The following is a 23377-nucleotide window of genomic DNA, read 5'->3' on the forward strand; positions in this document are numbered from 1 at the left end:
GGAGGCACTGGCCTTTAAACTTCTGGCTTCCAGTGAGGAACCAATCAGCTCCCTGGGCAACCTACACTGACTCAACCACACCTGCAACCAATCACAGACACACATACACACTCAGGTAACATAGAGGCATTAAAGCACAGAGGCAATTTAAGCACATACAATACAAATGTTCATACGACCTCTGGGGTCATAACAATCATTGACAAACATTTTATTTTAACTGAAATAGAGGTATGGTTGCAGTAGCAGAGGCTGCACTTTCAGGACCGCATTTCTAAGAGTCTAGTTTTTCACCACAGCGCCACCTACCAAAATTGGACAACCCCTTTGGAAATAGAGGGTGAGACGTGCGTACGCATGTAGACGAGAGTAAGACGGACAACAAATAAGTGGGGGTACTGAAAGTGAATAAAGTTCTATTTGACAAACAATTAAATACAGATGGATGACCATTAAAGTGGCAAGTAGTGCTGTAACCTACTTCACAATCTGAGGTTATAACTTCTGTTCACATTGTTTTCTTTTGTATTGTTCCTTAGTATTACCATCAAAACTATAAATAATGAGTCAAAGTATAATTATATTATATTATATTATATTATATTATATTATATTATATTATATTATATTATATTATATTATATTATATTACATTATATTAAACTATAGATAAAGTATTAATGGACCAGATCAAGAGCCTGCTCCACACACTCCGAAACACAAGATGGCGCTACTGCTCATGCGCCGCTGTTTACCAGCCGCCGCAGAAATATTACGTAGAGTTTCAAGATGGCGTCGCAGTACTACCAGGAGATGCAGGAGAGCTTCAAAAATAACAACAAAAGTCGAGAATTCCCGGCTCACACAGCTAAAGTTCACTCGGTGGCGTGGAGCTGTGACGGCAGGAGGCTCGCCTCTGGCTCTTTTGATAAGACAGCCAGCGTTTTTGTCCTGGAGAAGGACCGTTTGGTGAGTCGATGTGAGGGGTCCTGCTAGCATGCTAGCGTTAGCCTCGATTCAGTGAATGAATGGACGTTTTAACATACAACATGAATACCTAACTAGCGGTAATAAGTAATAATATAGTTCATATATTATTATAGTATAATATAGGGTTGACTAGGGTTTTTTACGTTAGCGATAGAAATAGTTGTCTTAATTCGTGTTTCTTGAGATGGGTGTGTATCAGAAATAAGACCGCGGTGAAGTTAGTTTTAGGTTGGATATTGTATTTACATTTACATTTACATTTAGGGCATTTAGCAGAAGCTTTTGTCCACAGCGACTTACAATAAGTACATTTGCCACACGAAAGAAACCACAACATATCACCGTCGATAAAGTAGAAAAGAAAAAGAAAAAGAGACCGTTTTCAAGCCCTCATCTGAGAATTTTAGCTGCTATTTATAAAGGATACCTTAAGTACAGATATTGGACAGACATTCACTTCGGAGACACCCAGCAGCGTCTCTTCCTCAGTTTCACCCGGTGTTGGCAGCAGGAGGAGGGTTAGCTCGCCTCCCAGAACCCTTTTTTATTGGATTTTATGGCTTCTTCTATTTCATATGAATATTTATTGTAAAAATTCAGCATTTCTTTTCAATCCCTTCCATGTCATGTAACCTAGTGACTCCAAACCAATGCCGAATTGTATTACTAAATGGGACAAATAAGACACACCTGTTTTGATTACATTTAACTGTTTCTTCTATTTTATATGAATATTTATTATGAAAATTCAGCATTTGCTTAAAATCATAAATTCGATTTTTTTCTGTCCTCAGGTGAAAGAGAACAACTACAGAGGTCACGGCGACAGTGTGGATCAGCTCTGCTGGCATCCGACCAACCCAGATCTATTTGTCACTGCATCTGGAGACAAGACCATCCGCATCTGGGACGTCCGCACGACCAAGTGCATCGCCACTGTCAACACGAAAGGTGGGACCTTAGTAGATGTGGTGGCTGGGGTTTGATCCACAAGAAAGTATACACTAAAAGAGGTTGTTTTCATTTTTAAGTAAAAATCACAAATAACAAATATAACATCGTAATCAGAACTCTTATAGAACAACTATTTGTTCCAATGTACTTGTACATGTAAAATCCATTATAAACAGTGAAATTAGATTAGAAATTGTCTGTTTTCTTTCTGTTTTGCTCTTTATAAACTGGACGAAGTTGATTAGAGTGGAGCGAGATGTGAGTTGTAATCACCATTAAAGCAGTAATGTAAACAGAAATAGTGTGTGAGAACTTCTTCTGGAAGCTAACACGGATGCAAACTTGCTGCCAGAAGCTTAACAGCAGGACTCCAGACAATAGTTTTCACAGTAACACTTCTGAGCTACACCTCCTACGACTGACACAACGAACGAGACACACTGCTTTTTCCCTGCTGCTCTGCTTTCCTCTGTCCACATGAACAAGATGAGAAGTAGGCTATTTATATACTGTAAAACCTGGAAATCCATTGAATCCTAAAACCATGATTTCAGAGCATGTAAAGTTAAAACCCTTGCCGAAAGAAAGATTCTATTTTATTTGCAAAATCTGTTAGAGAAGGGGTTTGATGGGGAGATTATTCAAGCTGGTGGATGGTGAGGAAAAATTAAAAAAAATAACAAAATATTTTTAGTTAACTGTTCTTGAGAGAGATTTTTAATAATATCTTTTTGTAGGAGAGAACATCAACATCTGCTGGAGCCCTGATGGTCAGACCATCGCCGTCGGGAACAAAGATGATGTGGTGACCTTCATCGACGCTAAGACTCATCGCTCCAAGGCGGAGGAGCAGTTCAAGTTCGAGGTGAACGAGATCTCCTGGAACAACGACAACGACATGTTCTTCCTCACCAACGGCAACGGCTGCATCAACATCCTGAGGTAGGAACCAAACGGAGCGAAACACCGGACTGTCCTGCAGAATTTCTCTGTCTCTTCCACCAACTTCTAGGAATTCATGAAAAGCTGTGTGAGTGCTGAGCTGTCAGTCAGTTTGCACAGTCTGACACCTGCCAGCTGCCGAGTGGAGACACTGTCTGCGGAAGGTGTGATGTCTGATACCTTTTGGCATTTTTCCTCCAGGAAACACTTTCTGTAGTCTTTCAAATTCATACCACAAATATTCCCCCAAATATTTAACTTTCACATTGCTGGCATCAGGATGACACACGGAGTGGGTTCTGTTTTTTAAATGCTAGCTTTAAACATGCTAGCAGTTGTTACCTTTCTTTCTTTTGGATATTTATTTTGCCTCAGAACACGCAAATGTTCCACCAGAACAAGTTTCCATGGCTACCCTATTTTGCAGGAGCCCTGTGCCTGCATGCTACCTTTAGCACTGCCCAATACGATTCAGATTTGTTTTTTTAAGAAACACAAAGAAGCAGGCACAGTGTTTTCTCCCCTATGTGATGATAACTGCAGCCAGACATTTCTCCAGTGCTGACACAAACTGCAGAACCAAATGAAATAAAAAGTATGAACTGAAACACGTTTTTATTCGTGACTCATCTCTACTCAACACGGTGATTCCCAAAGGAAAAAACCCACCCAGGTAAATGCAGCTTCTCTTTCAAGGTTTATTGGTGTTCCACAGTTAATCTTGTTCACTCAAACCTTGCACACACTTTTTTTGTTGACCTGTATACAACACATTTGTAGTTGTTTTTCAAGTCAGATGCACCTGGTGTCCAGATCCTGTTAGATGATTGTAACTTGTACAGAGTCTCTGTTGTCTGCTCTGTATAAAATTGTGTACTCGTTATGTTCAGACTGAAATGAATAGTGTGTTTGTTTGCAGTTATCCAGAGCTGAAGCCCATCCAGTCCATCAACGCTCACCCGTCCAACTGCATCTGCATCAAGTTCGACCCCATGGGAAAATACTTTGCCACAGGAAGTGCCGACGCCCTGGTCAGTCTGTGGGATGTGGACGAACTGGTGTGCGTGCGCTGCTTCTCCAGGTCAGTCTGTGTGTGTTTTATGGGTCTTGTATCTATTGGTTAACAGGTGAATATCCTGACATGATAATATGACTCATAGCACTTCAGTTAATCATCACTTGATGTGTCGTAGACTGGACTGGCCTGTGAGGACACTGAGCTTCAGCCATGATGGGAAGATGTTGGCGTCGGCCTCCGAGGATCACTTCATAGACATCGCTGAGGTGGAAACAGGTCAGTGCAACAGACTCTGGAACTTGTCAGCTGTATCTGAGACAACAGGTAGTTGTGAATCTCTAAAAGGAGTTCACACGTTATTAATCAGTTTAAAAAGTCAAAATGCTTTGATTCCAGTTTCTTAAGTGTGAATATTTTCTGGTTTCTTTACTCCTCTAATCAGATTTTGCTTTCAAACAATCTGACACGTCTATTTTTTTTCCTCCACTCTTGAATATTTGCAGGAGAGAAGCTGTGGGAGGTTCAGTGCGACTCTCCGACTTTCACCGTCGCCTGGCACCCGAAGCGGCCGCTGCTGGCCTACGCCTGCGACGACAAGGAGGGCAAATACGACAACAACCGGGAGGCGGGCACTGTTAAGCTGTTCGGCCTCCCCAACGACTCCTGAGACAGATCAGATTAGTTGTCTCATGGTAAAAGTAGTCTGCTTGAATTCTTTTGATCAGTCAGACCTGAAGGGAGAGCAAGGTAAAGGAAGCATCATAAGGAAACAAAAGAAATCCAGTCTCACTGGTGCTGCCAGTGACGCAGCAGTTACCTTCTACCACCAGCAGATGGTGCAGCTGTTCCTTTAATACTTCATTCCGTTTCTATACACAGAATAAACCCAACTCCCAGTGCTGTAATATATTGTTTTTATGTAAAATATCCATTGTTTTTTGATATTAAAATTGGTCTCTTTGTAAATCTTCTGTGTCTTGAGCTCTGATTTCTGAATTCGATGATTCTTAATGAAAATCCACGAGGTGGATATTCAGATGTTTGAGTTGGAAATGAGGTCTGGTTCTCGACTGAATAAATTCAGATTTAATTTAATGAAAAACAACGAAACATTACACGCACCTGATATCAATATCGATCACATATATGAATTTTTATTGATATAAAATGTGTGAGCTTGGAGTCTTTTAATGATCAAAGAATAATTCACAGCAGTAAGATTTATATATTTATGACATGTATACATTCCTATTTATGGCTGTAGCAGGAAGCTCATTTAATAACTCCGGACCTTGATCCATCCCTGCCTGCCTGCCTGCGCGTGTGTGTGTGTGTGTGTGTGTGTGTGTTGGATCATAAAAGAAGGAGCTGAAGGGAAATAAACATGTACACTAACACAAACCCCCACAGCCCATCAGTCCCACACCCAGAAAACACCCACTTCTGCCTCTGCACAAGAGCCAAACAACACTGATGTATTAGTTTCATATGTGGCCTCTTTAATTATTAAATACAGTTCACTGCTAATGAAATGCAGAGTTACTGAGGCTACAGCATCTTAGCTTCTTTCAATCATTTTATTCATGTTAGAATTTTTCGATGAGTTTGTTTTTCATGTAAAATCTAATAACTTTTCTCTGCTGATGAGTAAAAGGAAGGAATATGGAGGTGTGTTGCAGCCAAAAATGTAGATTAATTCATCCATTCAGTGAATATCTTCACCCCCATGAAATTTTGTAGTCACAAAACATTTCTGGAGCTTCACAGCATTCTTCTGAACAGCAGCTGGGGACTTCCAGAAGCCCCGAGATCTCAAGTTGATATGAAAACCCGTTATTTACATCCTCATGGAGTCAGACAGGCAGCTACAATCAAGATTTTGGCTTTAAAAAGGGTTTAAATAACGTCTGGAGTGTCTCGATGAGTTGTCAACCACCAAATTACTCACCAACTATTTTGATCAAAATGTGTTTCAATTCATGCAATCAATTAATCTGTTTGAGTAAATCTAAATGATCTCATTCCAGCTTCTAAAAAATGTATGACAGTAAACTGAATATCTTGGGTTTGTGGACAAAACAACATCTGAGAACAACATCAGGGGGTTTGGGAAACACTGATCGACATTATTCATCATTTTATCAACCGAAGAACTGAACAATTAATCAGGAAGGTAAAAAACAAATTGATCAGAGATTTTCTGCTTGTCTTGGGGTGAAAATATTTATCTGACAGCTAGGGTTAATAGTTACTTTTCAGCAACAATATCATCAAAGATAAGTACTGAGATAAATATCTCACTTTGTTCCTCTTGTGTTTTTCTTTGTTGAATCCTTTCCTTCATCTCAGACAGACAGACACACCCACTGTCAGGTGATGGTTGTTTTAGGTCGATGCCTTATTCTAAGTCATTTTCTCTTGACCACTTCATCTTCCTTCGTTGTGACAGATGATCGCAGTGTGAGCCCGGACAGGAGGCCCTCGGCCCGGCCCGGTGACAGGTGGTTACTCCCTTTCCTCTGAGCCTCAGACCAGCAGGCTGCAGGATGTTTCACCTCACGGTTTCCTGTAATCTTCAGAGGGATGTCACAAGTCCCTCCTTTAATTAATTTTAATTTGGTTGCACCCCACATGAGAGCTGCGCTGGCCAAGAAAACAAAGTGCTCCAAAGCCTTGCTGTGGGGCGAAGGCCCTCTGCTGACTCACCATTATTGGTCCTCATATCAAAGTCTTCCAAGTGATTAAACAAAGTCGAGACAAACCTGCCTCTTTCTTGGTTTTACGCAACCAAATAACCGGAATAATGTTTCTGCAAATCACAGATATGTTAAAACTTTACATTTTGTGATGTTGCAAAAAACAATTTTCAGTTTTATATCATGATATCACTGTGTTTATAATCTGGTTGTGTTAAGGCACAGAAAAAACTTGGTTTGGGTTCAGAAAAGATCATGTTTTGGCTTAAAATACCTGCTTTGCTCGCTGTTGACATGGCAGGAGATGTTCGGAGGTCTTGTTAAAAACACCCGGTTTTATCGTAGCAAATACGGCTTAAGGGGTTTTGACTTGTTGTCAAAAATATCTGTTTTTTGTTCCAGCAAACACAGCTGGAAATTGTCCTAAGGGCTCCTTGAAAAACATCTATTGGTGTCACGCTTACAAATGTTGAAATATACGGTAGCGAACTGCGGTCTTAGTTCCTCTCCACCTGACCTCTTTGAAAGTAAGGATTAATGTGAACGTGATATAACGTATTGTAAAAATGTCAAAATAATTTGTTTGTCACATACATTATGTGAATGAATCTGTGGTTTGAGAAACATTTTGATTTTCTTTAACATTTTATTTGTAAGGTGTAGATGATGCAATGGGAGCCCGGCAGTGGGTGTTAGTGCAAAAATATACTGTGTCTTTGCTTTGGGATCACTGCTGGAGCCAACATGCAAATCAGTCGAGTCAAGCACCTGCTATTGAATTGAGCATCCTGACCTGATGTAGCTGGATGGCCCTTGAGCATGTCATCCCATCAGTCTGATCCCAGCTGTTGTTTATTGTAGCCGACATTGTGAAGAGGTCGGTCAATATCCACGGATGTGATTGCCAGCGAGCGTCTTGGTGTAATAAATCAAATATATCTGCCTGCAGGGTCTCCTTCATCTGGCTGTCTCATTGTGTAAGCAGGACGGTCTATCTGATTTGACTTTTAATGGTCTGATCTACATGGAGCAACCTCACCACTCCACTTACCACTAGCCTATAAATCACTGCTGTTTGATGTGACTCTAAAGCTCATTGGATAGAGAGCAGCATTAAATACTGCTGGTGGTGTCGGCAAAGACAGGATAATAAATTAAATCTGTTGTCTTTTTTAAAAATATTGTCAAGTATGTACACGACGAGGGGCTAGCAGGACGAATCTGGCGGCGTCTTCCACCCCTGCTGCCATCTAACAGCCTTTTAATATGCATCTCTCCTTAATGTGCTTAACATTTCAAACATATGGAAAGTGAAACAGATATGAGCTTTCAGCCTAAATCAGGTTTCACACTGATCAATACTCCCGTTCATTGAACATCAGCTTGTCCCAAGGTGATCGTTCTCGGTTTCAGAGCTCAGATGTGCTCCGGCATGCTGATCAATCCATTCAGATACTAATGCTTTCAGACAATGTGGATGTGTGTGTACGTGTGTGTCTGTTTGCACGAGTGCATTTGCATGAGTGTATCAGTGATGTGGTATTAGTGTATTTACTCCTCTCTCTGTGTGTGTGTGTGTGTGTGTGTGTGTGTGTGTGTGTGCGTGTGTGTGTTAAGGAAGGCCAGCTGCGTGCAGGGAGATAATCAGACCCACCCGTCCATTTGCTTCAGTCAAAATGAATTAGTCTCTGGATCTGTTAAAGGGCACTTCGGCCATTCTGCATAATTGCGGCGCTGCATTGACCGCAGGCTTCCTCATTGATTTCTGGAGTTTTGGTGAGATGAGGATCTTTGATGCTAACTCACACTCTGTTTTCCTGATAGGTGACTAAATGTGCTTTAGTTCAGCTCCAGGGGAGAAAACCGAACACAAATGCACCAACCTACTATTTAATACCAAAGGACTGCAAACACTTAGCTCGTGGTCCTTTTGAAGTTTTCCATTAAGGAACTTTGGTGTTTATATTTATATTTTGGCGATCAGGACCATCAAGATACAGCGAAATCAGACAACACAATCTCCAGAATATATGTCAGCTGAGTAAATTTGTAGAACCAAAAGTTAAAAATGAATGTTTCTGTTGCAACTTTATGTTTGTTTAGGTCTGCAACCTGCGGCTCTGTTGCCCCTCTGCACTGGCTCCCTGTGGCTTTGACATTTTACATGGAAATGAATAATATATTTTTTTATATCATCAACACTGTTTTAGGCCTACAGTGATTCTTACATTCTCCGACAGTAAAAATGCACAGCCCACACACAGAATTGTATCTGCTCTATCAAGTTGTGATTAATTGAATGATCTTGAGTTAATATCATTGTGTTTTATGCTCAAGCCCGAGGGTTGATTGCTGTTATGTGGCTGAGGATAAAAAAAGAAGAATTAACTCACACTGAAATGGACTAAAATAAAATTCAAACTGCACTGTTTTTTAATTTAATTATTTATTTTGTACATTTTCACAAACACAGGGAGGACTTAAGTAGGTGTGCATATATAGTTCTGTATTGCTACTCTATTTACTACTAATTTTTTTTTATCGTAGGCTAGTTCTTTTGTTTCATGAATGCACCAAAACATGGCATCACTGAAATGGAAATGCAAAGTTCAAAGTACCTTGAATAGCCCACTGCAGAGTTGCCACGTCATGTGAAAACATAAATTAATGCTCATTCATTTATAAATAATCTTGAAAAGCTAATTTATACTCGCTAGGCTGCGTTACCTTCATTATAAGACACAAATATGTATTGCGGCTCCAGACAGATTTTTTTGCGAGGGACGGGGCAAAAATGTCTCTTTTGATAGTAAAGGTTGCTGACCGCTGGTTTAGGTTGAATTTTCTATTTCCCTATTGTCACACCACTGTACTGATGGTCTGGTTAGGTTTAGGCAGAAAATCCACTTGGTGGTTTAGGGTGAGAAAACATCATGGTTTGGCTTAAAATACCTCTTTTTGTCGCCGAGATCACAGATGGTTCGGGTTCCCATGAAAAATAGCCTGTTTAGGTCGCCAGAAAAATGGCTACGGATGTCTGCAAGTCTCTTTAAAAAAATCCAGCAGTGTGACTTGAACTGCAGTCGGGCGTTTAGCAGCCTTGTTGGCTGTAATAACATTGGCTAACATTGGTTTGAAGCCTAATGTTAGCTTTTCAAGGGAACCAAGCTTCCCCTACTAAATGCTGCTTCTCTAATCACCTCCCTCTCGCTCCTCTCTCAATAGTTTTACATCTAACCGAGTGAATTTGGGTTGAAAAATGCAACTGCTCCTCTTTTTTTTAAAATTAAAATAAAATTACAGCCACCTAAATCATCAGTATTCGAGCCTAAAAACCTCAGACCCAAAGATCTATTTTGAGCTCTTTAAAATTCTTATTTTTGTATGTATGCTTGTGTGGCTCATTACTTTATATATAAAATAAAAAAAAGGAAAACCCGGTTGTCAAATTTCATCTTCTTTATCTTAACAAATAGCTCCTGAGGTAATCGATGACCTCATTCATGACTGAAGATGCAGAGCTCATGAAGCTGAAATCGGATCTGAGCGGCCTCGTCTACATTTCACACTCGAGGTTTCGTAAGACAATTACTGGTCGGAGAGTTAATTGCTGTCTCCAGATTAAAATGATTGATTTTTTTGAAATGGGATCTGTGGTGAATCAAAGATGTTTTCCAGGCGGTGAAAACCTTTTTTCTTCTCTCTGACATTCACATGAATAACCTGTGCCCTAAAAAGGCTGCACTTTTCCTTGTCTTCTCTGAAGCCAAGAAGAGCACCAGAAAACTTAAAATTGGGTTTTTATAAAGTGACATCAGCAGTATCAAAGTTTTTAGTGAGAAATAATCTATAACCCACTGAAATATGAAATCTAACATCTGGCAGCTAACAGACTTTATAAGGTAGAAGAAGATGCCTTTAAAAATATATTTTTAAAGGCATATATTTTTCCTCAAAGTATATAGTTGTTGGAGACATAGTTAGGAACATAGATGGATAAATAACACGACTGGCAGGAGGAAAATATGTAATTTTTTGACACGCGTCATCTTTCTCTCCTCCTGGATAAACTGAGTAGGAAGCAGTGTGTGTGCTCAGCAAACCCTCCCTGAATAAATAAAGGCAACAGCTGCAGGTTCACCGGACTCGGAGAGTTTATCACAGACAACAATAGAAGACATTCAGGTTTCTAATTTGTGGTTTTGACCTCGGGGAATAAGCAGCGAGGACGCAGATTACTGCTTTAACTGGAAGTGCAGGAGTCAGGACTTTTCTTTCTGGAGAGGCAGTGAACTGCTGACAGCCGCAACGCTCGACTGGCTGAGCCGAATACTCCGGATAAAGACAAGAAGGACACACACATGAACACGCACACACACTCACACTCGAGCAGAGGAGAGAGCTGTGGAAAGTAAAGAGGGGAGGATAATGGAGAGAGGGAGAAAAGTGTGGAGAGCAGCATCCATCTTATGGACAGTAGACTTTACATTTTTATTTCTTTCTCTCAGCAAGCTGGTTAAAAACACTTTAAACAAGATGAATCACGATGTCGATGACACTGATCAGTCCACCACTTTAGTCCAGATTTAAATCTCGACAGATGGACTCTAATTTAATTATGCCGATATTAACAGTCCCAACAAGATGAACCCTAATAATACTGATCAGCTCGTTAAAGAGGTGAAAATAACTCATCGCTGACTTTTGGTTTAACGCAGGAAAAGAACAGCTGTCTCCTGGATGAAGGTCTGACCATCCACCTCGTCCTCCTCCCTATACATTGTCGCTCTTTATACTCCTTCACCTGACTTTCTCCTTTGCCGCTGTAATAATTACTACAACCACTGGAGGTGGTCGTAGAAGCGCGAGCACTTTGCTCCACTTCATCAGCTGGCCGGCTGGTACCGCCATCACTGAGAGCAAACAAAGGTCGCTCAGTGAAGTCGCGACTCTTCTCTGTTCTGGCGCCTCAGTGGTGGAATGAACTCTCGACCAATGTCAGGACAGCAGAGTCACTCGCCATCTTCCGCAAAAGACTCAAGACTCACTCGTTCAGACTTCACCTCGACCCCGCAGAGCATGGTCATTGTAGAAATGTTAACATGAGATGTATGAAATGTACAAATTTAACATATCCATAGTTTGCAAGTTTTCTCCTGGTGACTGGGACGATTCATCTCCAGCTTTGCCTCTGTCACCTCAACATTTTCATATTTTGAATACTTCGGTGTATGATGCTAAAACAGCCTCGTGCTGTGTTTTATAGTTAACTAGTAAATGTTGGCATACTATCACACTAACCTAAGATCTTGCTGTTCTTATTGACAGGTAGTGAAGTGATTCTTGTTGCACACTTCTCTTTTTTGATGGTTAAACTTTTCATCAGTCAGACTCCCCTCCTTGATTCAAGACTGATCAAAGAGGAATTCCTACTTTCACCTGATGGCTCTCTATCACATTTTTTCCTGCTCAACAAATTGTAGAAGTTGTTTCCTGAGACCACAGCCGTCCTCTTCCTCCTGTTTTTACCGCTGTTACGACAAAAAGATGCTGCAGCGATTAATCTTATCTCTTCTTCTTCTGAACTATTTCCAACAAATAAAGCATTTAACAACAGTGATGGATCGTTCGGTGAAGCGAGAGCGATGGCTTGTTCACCGATGATAAACTGGACTCCTCTCTGTGACTAATGGACTAATCAGAGTTGTTACACCGCACAGCCGAGGAAGAGGAGGAGGAAACAGACCGAAAATAGGGAATGCAAATATTGGAGCTGCTTTGGTGAACGTGTCCAGGAGCAGATGCATATACAAAGGTTTAATGCATTCTGCGTCTTTACATTGCTTCCTTTCTTTGTCTTCATTAGTTTGTGATGAAGGGTTGTAATGAGTGTTGTGAGCTAATTTTCCTTCCTCGCTAGTGATTTCCTACATTACCCAGAATGCGAGGACATGTTGTCATGTAAACAGCAGAAAGACAAGTGACACTTCTCCAAGTGTGGCTAAATGCAGTTTGTAAAATATGAAAAAACTGGATCTACTTTAAAGCTCTTGGACTGAGATTTAATCTACCAGACAGCTTCACTGTGTTTAATTTTTCACGGCTTTATGACTGTGATTAAATATAGCAGGGGGGAGAAGAAAAGAAGGAATTATGAATGGGATGAGAGATGAGAGAATAAAGAAGGAGGAAAAGATAGAAGGAGAAGTTAAGCGAAAGTAAGAGGTGAACAAAAGGACGTTACTGTAGGAAGGAAGCAAAGAGAGTTATAAAGTTATAAGGATAGACAGGGGAGAAATTATAGGGAGGTTAGAGAGTATAGCAGGAAGCAGCAGGGAAGGTAAGTATGTAAAGAAGGCAGAGAAGGAAGAAAGAAAAATTAGGGGGAAGAGAATAACCGCCTCTTTTCAGGACAATTATCAGAAGTATTAACCCTCTGAAAAGCCAAGTATGAAAGCTCATTATTGAGACATTATAATGGATTATTATGGAAGACTTTTTTCCATAGCTTATATTGTGAAAGAAGCAGCTATAAAACAGTTGATACATTTTTTTTAGGATCCGTGCCCCACAAAATGACTTGTTTCACTTTGATAATATGAGTCATTCTGTCCGATAACATTTGGAAAGTCTAGAAGAGATGCACAATTAAATTATTTTATTCGTATTCAAGTAAGCCGGGTGCTAAACTGGTAGTTAGCCGACTTGGTTGGCTGAAGTCTCAAGTGCACACGCTCTTTGGGCCCCACAACGTGCAAGATCTGGGAAATCGAGCTTGATTGACTTCATGCGCCATTGAGCAGTTTTCATAGGAATGAACGGGGCCCCGCCTCTGACACTGGACCCATGGTCCTCCAACTTCATGCCAAATACATCCAACCGAGTTGGAAACAATAGGCGCATTATTCGCTGGACAACAAGAGGGAGGGAGGTCAGTGGGTCATGATGAATTTACGACTTAATCAAACCACAAAGTGGACAAGAATTAGCTAGCTATCGTGCCATTTCCTTGCACGATGGTTGTCATGGTTGTCTCATGTTAATGGGTTGTGTCTGTGTTTTTCTTGCGCCAGCGGCAGAGCTGATGCAGCGGATTGTGAGCTGTAGTTTTCCCGGTAAACACACCGACCTGTTCGGCTGCCGTAGCTGCAGTGTTTCTGGGCTAGTTCGGCACAGCGGACAGGCCAGGTGTGCGAAGGGGGGGACCAGCGGCAGGGCCAAAGACTAAAATGTAGAGGTGCCGGTACTGCCTACAGGTGATAACTCACCTGCTCACCTCAAGCCCTGACCACCAGAGTGAAACTGGACATGGTCCCAGTGCCTCAGACCTACTCCAATAAAGGTTATCACTAATCAGAGTCAAAATACCAAAGTTAGAAGATTCATTCTCAGACTTATTCAACCACATATTGTTGCATGGGATAATGTCTCATAAACATCAGGACACAGGTCAAACCTTACAGCACTGTGAAACTGTGAATTTGTAGTGTGAAAACATGATTAAGTGCCTTTTGGGGCTTCGTGTGAGCAGATGGAGCACGAACACATCAGAAAACACACACAGTATTATCTGTGTATGAATTATTCACAGTGATCCGACTTGATGTGTTCTGGAGCGACATCTGGTCCACGCCGCTGCTGCTGTTTGTGTTTCTGTGAGGCAAAATGGTCTCCAGGCCAGAGGAGAGAAAAAACCTTTGTCACCATCAGAGACACGATCACATTTTCTTCTGGAGTAATTTTATTTATAGCAAATAGTGGCTGCAGCTACACAAGCTGATATTTCTCCTGAATGTTTTTCAATCCAATTTGACAACATGAGCATTGAATAAAAAGGTTGTAAGCTGCAATGTTCTTGGTTTACAACTATAGATTTGTGTTAAAGCAACAGCTTTATTCAAATATACAGTCTGCTACAGTATACTGTCTACTTCAGGCAGACAAACGGCCAAATTGGACCGATCTCTGAACCTTTTAGTAAATATTTTAACGATACAAAGACATTCATGATTATTTTACAAAGTTTAAAAATGAATTCAACCTTAAAAAGAAATGTGAAACGAAAAGTTGTTTCCTTCAGTAAAAGGTTTGATCACAGACAGGTCAGCAGATTTGATTTGGCCATAACATGTATACTTGTTCCTCTTTTAGGTTTATTATTGTGCTTTGTTTTGAAGTTGGGTCTGTAGATGTATTCGGGTCGAGAAGCAGCAACAACAAATCTCTTCTTTTAATCAGTGGAAACATAAAGAACAACATCCTCTTGTTAACTTAAGGCTCAGCCTGCGGACTGTTCAGACCTGAAGACCAAACGCACTCTGGACACTAACAGACCCAAATCACATTAATTAGCATTTTGTCTGGCAGGACATTACTATGTAAAGGAAACATGGCTTAATGCAATTACACCCTCGTGCCTGTTTTTGTCATGGAACAGCCTACAGCCGCCTCGTGCGTGTCAAATTCAAAACATATAGTACAATGTTCACTTCAATGTTCCTCTGCTGCGTTTCTCAGACCACTGGGTTTGGTGTGTGTGTGTGTGTGTGTGTGTGTGTGTGTGTGTGTGTGTGTGTGTGTGTTTGGATGTACTTTATCAGATTACTTGTGAGTGGAGATGAAATGAAGCAGCTTCCTCCCTTATAGGAATAAACAGAATGCTTGTTTCAGACGAGCTAACATGAGATCATCTTCATCCAAGTATAACATTCAGTGTATAATAATGTACAATAAAAACTCCTATTATGACAGCTATAATATGTAAAGAAAATAACAAAAACAACTTTTCACATCTGGAGGTTTTTCTGGGCCAGAAAATGCAAAAAAAAAAAAAGTCATTTCGTGTCACGACTGAATGATAAAGTCAGCTCTTGGCTGAAACTCGTCAACAGCAGCTGTTGCGCGATCTCCTTTTTGCACCCGACAACATTATTCATTGAATAATGTGGAGCTAATCTTTCGCTGCATTTTATTTCTGATTAAATATTCTGAAGCAAGGCACAGCTCGTTCCTACAGACTGTCATTCTACGTAGTGTCCGTTTTTTTCAGTCTGAAGTTCATTAAAGAAAAAGGAGAACACGTCCACACACAGGGTCTGCAGTGGTCTAGTAAATAACCACAACCCCCAACAAACTTTCTCCTTTCTCTCCTGGTTTCAGTCATTATATTCTGTCTCAGAGTTTCCCTTTGCTGTACAAACTGTACTACTTGCAAGAGAGGAGGTCAGACACAAGAACGGCATAGAGCAGCTGGTCAATTTTCAAAATAACACACCCTGCACAGACTCAGGATCTACAGCACAATAAAGTCGGAAACATTAACAATAAACACCCGTTAAACAACAAAACCATTTGATTACGTAGACTATTCACCCACGATAGAAGCACAAAAATCAAGGAAAAATGGCAAACAAAACACAATCCGAGCAAAACCACAATATCACTTACCACATTTTGAACTGAAAACATCCCCAGTCGACGCTGTTGCAGCTGTTAACAAACCACAGAGGAGACTCAAATAGTCTAAAGTGTTGAAATAGTAATAGTATAAAGAATATTTTATAATAATAAAGAAGACAAACTCCACGCTGGGTTGTTGTGTTCTCCAGGGGTCGGCAGCCATTTTTTCCATCTCAGGATACAAATCTTTCTTATGGCGCTCACGTCCCCGCTCTCGCCTCGCCACGGAATCCATCCTGTGGGGTCGGCGAGAGGTTACTCACAGAATTACATGCCCACTTCCACTGCAGAGCAACCTTTATGAAATATGCAGACAGGTCTGATTATTGGCTGGATTAAAAGGCTTAATGTTGCCGTTGTGTGAGATCAGTGTAAGTGTGATGATGAAGCTGCTGATGGCCTTCAGGTCGGCTCGCTCTGCTGTCTGCCATCTGCTTCTTCACTTTCTCTTTCACTTTCTAGAGTCATCTTAAAGAATATCTCACTCATTTACATTTTCTGCATATTGAAAAGTTAATATTTTATCACTCTCTCATTACTAGTGCACATTTTTGTGATTTAAATCTCTTGATGGTTTCGCCTGAAGGAAGTGGCCTCCTTTTTTATTTTGGGTTATTATGTTGAATTCAGCTGATATAAAGGATTTGAAATAGAAACAGCTTCACTGTTCGTGGTACGTTTCATTCTCGCACATTTTGTCACATTCATTTCACTCAATAAGATGCATTGTCTGCTTCCTTCAGGCCTAACAAAACGACACATGCGGCCTCACAGAACTGACTTGTAAAGCTGGATTCATACTCAACACGAGGCTGGATCACTGTACCTGGATTTTATTGTACATATGAGGCTGATGGTGCGTGACAATGGGAAAGTTCACCTTGTCGTTACTTTAAAAGAAACTAATGCCAAGTGATGGATTATTATATTCAGGGGTGATCTGAATGGGGCCAGTCCAGCGATGGAGCAGGGGTACTGTATGGCAGAAAAGCTGAACAAGGCTCGATATTTGACGTCAGTTGCTGTAGATACCAATCACATGAATGGGAGCGCAGGGTGACACTTAATTTTACAGGTCGGTCTCTTCACAGTGAGTACGTGCTAAGTGCAAAGCAAAACAACGCAACAAAATTGTGTATTCTACTGTACCCCATCGTTCATGCTCTCATTAAAGAATTCATGTTAATCCAGTTGCTGTTTTCAGGTTAGTTCACTCTGGAGCAGAACGTGAGGTCGTTGTTTGCTTTGATTCAGCTGATTGGTCCATGCTGTTAGCGTGACATGATGGCGAGCGGCAGCCGCCACCTGTCCTGTCTGTTTGCTTGGTGTCTCTGTGTGTGTTTGCTCAGTGATAAATGAGGCTGGTAATGACACTTTAACAATGAGTGCATTAGTGTTACAGCAGGCTTCACATCAGCAGCCTGCAGCAGCGCCGGCTGCTCCGACGGCCGCTGACACATGAACGCAGCAGCAGCTTTGTTTTATTTATAAAGAGCTGAAGCTCCGCCTCCTCTCTTACCTGCAGCAGCAACACACTTTCTAAACTTTCTAAAGTTTTTTTCAGATTGTGAGTCATGTTTGAGGTTTTTGTCCATATTCTGAGCTGAATGAGTCTCTGCTGCTGCTGCACTGGACTACAGCTCCCACAAGGCTTAACAATGGCTCAGGTGATTGTATTGTGCGTCCAGCTGATCCACATGTTTGTCTATAATTAGCAGTAATCCTATAATTAGTATAGATACCACAAGGTATCTTGTTTCCTTCTGATGGGAGCTGCTTCGTGACTAATCAATCAAACATTTCTATCTTCACTAGTTGGCACCAGAAATACAAGCTGGTTATTACTGATTACTATTATGTTATTGATGTACACATTTAAATTACATATCGAAATAATTTGCCCTAAAATGTTAAATGTTGCTTTATGAAAAATGAGCATCTGCTACTAATGTTAACAACACCTGTTATCTGTCTCGTCTAAGATGTACCAACCTAATCCAAGCACATTTCTGCAAAACCACTGATATGATGAAACTTTACGCTTCTGTAAGTTACATTTCAATTTTATGTTGTGACACTGCTGTGCGTATGGTTAGATTAAGACACAAAAAACCACTTGGTTAGGGTTAGGAAAACATCAGTTTTTGGCAAAAAAAAATATCTGGCTTTGTTGTCACAAATGCAGCTAGAAAAAGTCCTGACGTCTAACTAAAAATACCTGGTTTTGTAGCTGTGAACACTTAGAAATGTTGAAACGCTTTATTTACACCCTTGTGTCACTTCAGATGAGGTGCACGCTAACGTTCTTAGCTTAGCAAATAAATTAAAGATTTCTGCTTTAAAAAGGGTGTAAAAAACAATCATGGGGTAAAAGTGATAGAATATAATATATGATATAAATATAAAAATCTGTTTACTTCCTTTGGTAAGTGAAGCAAAAACCTCATAAATTTAGTACCACATAAAAATATCACCCCAGGCCCTTAAAAGCACTGGCTGTAGCCCTGACTTTAATATTTGAACATTGGCTTTAGATGAGCCGACTGAGACAACATGTTTTCAATTTCAAGTCATTAAAAACAACCAGTTTTATAGCCTCAAACACAGTTGGACACGACTCTCCAAAAAATACTTGCTTTTTATCGGCACAAACTCAGTGTTGCACGAACAAAATGTTTATACCCTAAACGTGTGGTCGAGCTTGTGTCAGTGAAGATTTCGGCTTAAAACGGGTGTAAATAACATCTGTTCAAACCAATTTGGGATCTCGCAGACTTGAATTATGCGTAACAGCCGTGTGGAGCCCTTTCGTGGGGCTTTTTTCAGTTGTTTTTTACATTTTAAAACAAGTTCCCATCTACTTCAGTTGTTTAGGAGAATGCTGCAATGCTGTTTTGCTGTGAAGCTCCAGAAATGTTTTGTGGACAACAAAACTTCACCTGACTTTCCATCAGCATGGAGGGAGGAGATGATGACGGTGAGCTGTTCCGTTAAAGTGACGATGAGGATCTTTCAGTTTTTGATTCTTGTGCCCCCTTTGGACAAAAGCGATACGACACCAGCGCCTGCCTAGCATGTGCCGGCGGCACGTGCATTTGTTTTGGAAGCGAGTGACAGACAGACCGCAGGATGGATGGCGATGAGGTAATGTATTGATATGTGATTTTATATGTGATATATGTGATCGGACCCGAGCATAGGCATTAATAATAACTATATAAAACCAGCAGTCTGTTCACTGATGGTCTCGTTTGTCATTTATAATCATCAGTGGAATCATAGACTGTTTCATAAACACTTAAAGTTCCTCGTAGCCACTTTAAGTCGACATACAGCACAAGAGAAAACACAGGTACAGATGTATAGTGACAAGTTTAAGAATAAAATCCTGGTAAGAGAAACAATCTAACCTCAGGCCCCTCAGAGGCTCAGACTGGCTCCAGTCCTGGCTTTAACATTTATGCATTAGATGAACTGACTTTATTATCATCCTGTGAAGAGTTCTCCCTGTGACCAGAACCTTTAGACCTGATGCTGCTTCTGCTTCGTCTCTGGTACCTGTTGTGTCTGTTTTCCTGTCGCCATATGCTTTCTGCTCTCTCTCCTGTCTTAGAGGAGCAGAGGGAGGCTGTGAGGTAATAGTGCGCAGGAGGGGGTGGCAGAGAGAGGGAGGGAGAGAGACACAAACAGAACGAGAGAGAGGGAGGGAGAGAGAGGGAGAGAGAGAGAGACGGGATATAGGACGGGCATCAGGCGGAGGTTTGGCTGCAGACTGGTCGGGATCCGTGTCGCTGCTTCAGACGCATCAGGTCAGTGAAACCAAACGCGCCAGATCTGAGAGAAACGTGTCGGTGAGCGGCTGCAGGGAGGCTCGCTCACCATCCACTGCTGTTTCTGTGCTTCTTGTAAATTGTGTTTTGTGCTGCAGCTCGGTGTGAAGATGGAGATGGAGGAGTGACAGGGTGCGCACAGGTTTTAGGCGTGAACTGCTGCTGGTTTGTTTGTGTGTGTGTATGTGTGTGTGTGTGTGTGTGTGTGTGTGCTGATAAAAACACGCGCAGGCGACAGACGGGCTGCAGGTGTCCGTCAGCTTCACCTGGCGGGAGGCTTTCACGCAACATGCGGAAACGGCAGGAAAGACTTGCTTTGTTTGCCAAAAAAATGTGTTTTTATGTTTGAGAGGATGAAAACATCTCCTCCTCCTCTCCTCCTGTTCCTGTTTCCACCCAGGTGAAGGCGCACCATCTCGCCGCCTTCACCGCCATATCTCGCCTGTACTGTAGGTGGGAATGATGAGATAGATGGAGGAGGAAGAGGAGGAAGAGGAGGAGGAGGCTGCAGCTGGAGATCATTGATGAGGACGCTGAATGAGGAGGGCCTGGCCGGCTCCGGTCCTCCGCAGTGCCGTCACCAGCCCCGAGCAGCTCGGCTGGTGATGGATGGTGGAGAGACTGAATTATTTATAGCAGCCAGTGCATTGATTAGCTTTATGTAATGCACCGACAGCCGGGTGTTTATGTGGAGAGAGGGGCTGTCATAGTGGAGGGCGGTGTTTGTGTGTTTGGAAGGAAAAGTGTGTGTCCTGTGCACACGCTTTTGTGTGTTTGAGAGGTGGTGTGTGTGTGTGTGTGTGTGTGTGTGTGTGTGTGTGTGTGAGAGAGAGAGAGAGAGAGAGTGTGATTGTGTGTGAGATACAAGCATCTTCTCGTAGCCAATCACATGCAGAGACTGAACCATAGTAACCTATAAAACAGCTTTTCTGCACATTTAAAGGAAAATCACCTAAAATCAGGTACTTTTTGTATGGAGTTTGGTGGATCTGCATTTCTTCAACGTGGCATCATGTGACGATATCTCCAGCAGCTTTAGTGAAGTTTAAATGTTCCAGTGCTTTTTTAAACATTAAAGGATCATTTCATCATCATCATCATCATTATCATCATTTCCTCACCTTCAAGCTGATGGAAGTTCTTATTAAAAACCACAATTTTGCAGACATCAGACAGACCAATCTAAACTCATAACAGTGAGAAATCCCAAAATATAGTATGACTATCAGGACAGTACCCAGAGACACATCACAGCATCAGTAACAACACTGTGGAAAAGATGAGAGCATCCAGGGCAGTGCTCTCTGTTCCTCCAGGCTGTTAGAGAAGAAAGTCAGTGATCAATGTGCTCAGGTTATAATATGAAGCACATGGAGATGAATTTTTTACTGTTGTTTTCTTCATGTTCGTTTGTTTGTTATCTCAAAAAATAGTTTTGGATTTGGATCAAATGTGGAGTCAGAGCACGAGCCAAGTAACAAGTGTTTAGCTGTTGGTGCAGATCCAAGCATTCCTCAACTAGTTTCCAACCCTGAGTTAAACAGCATGTTGGGACGACTACAGTCGCTGTGTTTCCTTTCTTTCATTCACTGTGATTCACAGCAGAAGCTTTGTGGTGGAGATTTCTCTGCAAGCAGCGTTTTCATGAAAAACAGCAGATTTCTTTCCTCAAGCCAAATTTTAAATCTGCAGATTAGGAGATGATGTTGAGGAACTGTGATGTGCTTCTGCCTCGTCTGGCCTGAATGAAGACAGCATTTGAGAAACAAAAGAAAGATTCAGCAGTCTTCTCCGAGCATACTCTCACAGACCGTCGTCTCCATCGCTTTGAAATACACAAAAAAAATGATTACATGAGAGAAGTCTGTTATTTAGAGGTGAGACAAGAGGAAACAAAGTTACCTTTAACTCCAGCGCTCTAATTTTAAATGGGGATTAATAATTAAAGCACAATAAAGTCTGATTACTTATGATACAGCCTTTTAGTGTTGTGATGATGAGGGGTAGGGTTACTCCCATCCCATCAGTCCAATCAGAATAAATGTTGACAATGAGTCCCTCTGCAAAACTACTGATATACTGTCACTTTACACACCACTGTGCTTCTGCTCTGTTTTTTTAGCTACAAAAACCACTTGGTCAGGGTCAGGAAAAGATCATGTTTTGGCTTCCTGCTTACAAATGTTGAAACTCAGCTTTAACTCCACCACCATCTCTCTTCTGCCTCCAAACTTAAAGTCAGCTCATACTCATGTTGTCTGAATGTGATATGGCCTGTTTTTTTAGGCTTACATGTGCAAATTTGCCAACTAGGGATGCATGATTAGGATTTTTTTTAGCTGATACGATAACGGATAATTACCTGACTCTCATGGCTGAAATAACCAAAACCAGATTTTTATGCTTTTTCATGCACAGCTGAGTATAAGAAAGGCTAACGGCAGGTTCAGAGAGGACGCTGAAGCGCCGCGCTCGGAAATTCTTGCGCGAGCCACGGCCCTTCTGTTCACACCAGACACGAATTTCTCCACACCGGTTGGCAAACGGCTCTGCTCCTCAGCTGTTCTGTAGTCACACTTGGAGCTGTTTTTTCACCATAGGAAAGTAAATAACCGCATAAAATTACAACGCCATGTTTTCCTGACAACTGTAAATGTATGTCCACTTCATAGTAATGAGTAGTTTTCTGTCAATCAGGGTGTTTAATTATAATATTATTATTATGAAATTTGTTTTATTTTGAAAATCGACTGGATTCTCTCGTTGTTGCTTTGTTTGACTTCCTGCCCGGCTTGACACATTCGGCCGCGGCATGCGGAAAAAATAGACCAGACGCCGAAACGATCGCTGCACGGCGCGCACCAGTATGTGAACGACACCATTGGTTAACATGAGCGCCGAAACGAAAATGGCTCTGCTCCTCGGCGCTCCGCAGCTTCGGCGTCCTGTCTGAACCTGGCGTAAGACGTAGAGAGTGAAGATGGTTTATTAGATATTCCAGCTGTGATAAGACTTTTTTCCTCTTCTTGTAAAAAAAACGTCGACTCCAGTGATGACATGTGTGGCTCTTGCCTACGTTGTGTGTCTACACAGGTGCAGCAGTTCGGCGTTATGAGTGTGTTTGTTCTTCTTCTTCTCGGTGTTATTGGCTGCTCACAAAACAACTTTAAAGATGCATACCGCCACCTACTGTGTGTAGGTGCTGCACTTGCTAAGTCAACAAAAGCAGTTTGGCATTGTATTATCAGCTAGATTTATCAGTTATAATTTCTTTATTTGCTGATAACCGATGATGTAAATTTTCCATTATTGGTCCGATCATTTTTCTGTCCGATATTTATCGTGCATCCTTAATGCAACAATTTATCCTGCTGACTGGGCTGGAAATCGGAGGCTCACGTCAGCTAGAGTGGCAAAATACATGGGCTACTGGCCGCTTAACTAACTACTAACTATAAATCCAACTGTTACTATGTGATATAATAAAT

The 23377-nt window shown here is 41.4% G+C and overlaps 1 protein-coding gene across 1 annotated transcript; it reads left to right on the top strand.

Moving 5' to 3' along the window:
• Positions 1-784: 784 nt before the first annotated feature.
• On the top strand, positions 785-4870 carry thoc3 (THO complex 3). Its single transcript, XM_073487058.1, has 6 exons — positions 785-969; positions 1785-1941; positions 2682-2886; positions 3806-3967; positions 4080-4180; positions 4408-4870. Exons 1-6 carry the CDS (start codon positions 790-792, stop codon positions 4569-4571), a joined length of 969 nt encoding a protein of 322 aa, XP_073343159.1. The 5' UTR covers positions 785-789; the 3' UTR covers positions 4572-4870.
• The last annotated feature ends 18507 nt before the right edge of the window (positions 4871-23377 follow it).

This window comes from Pagrus major, chromosome 18 (assembly GCF_040436345.1).
Source record: "Pagrus major chromosome 18, Pma_NU_1.0".
Taxonomy (NCBI): domain Eukaryota; kingdom Metazoa; phylum Chordata; class Actinopteri; order Spariformes; family Sparidae; genus Pagrus; species Pagrus major.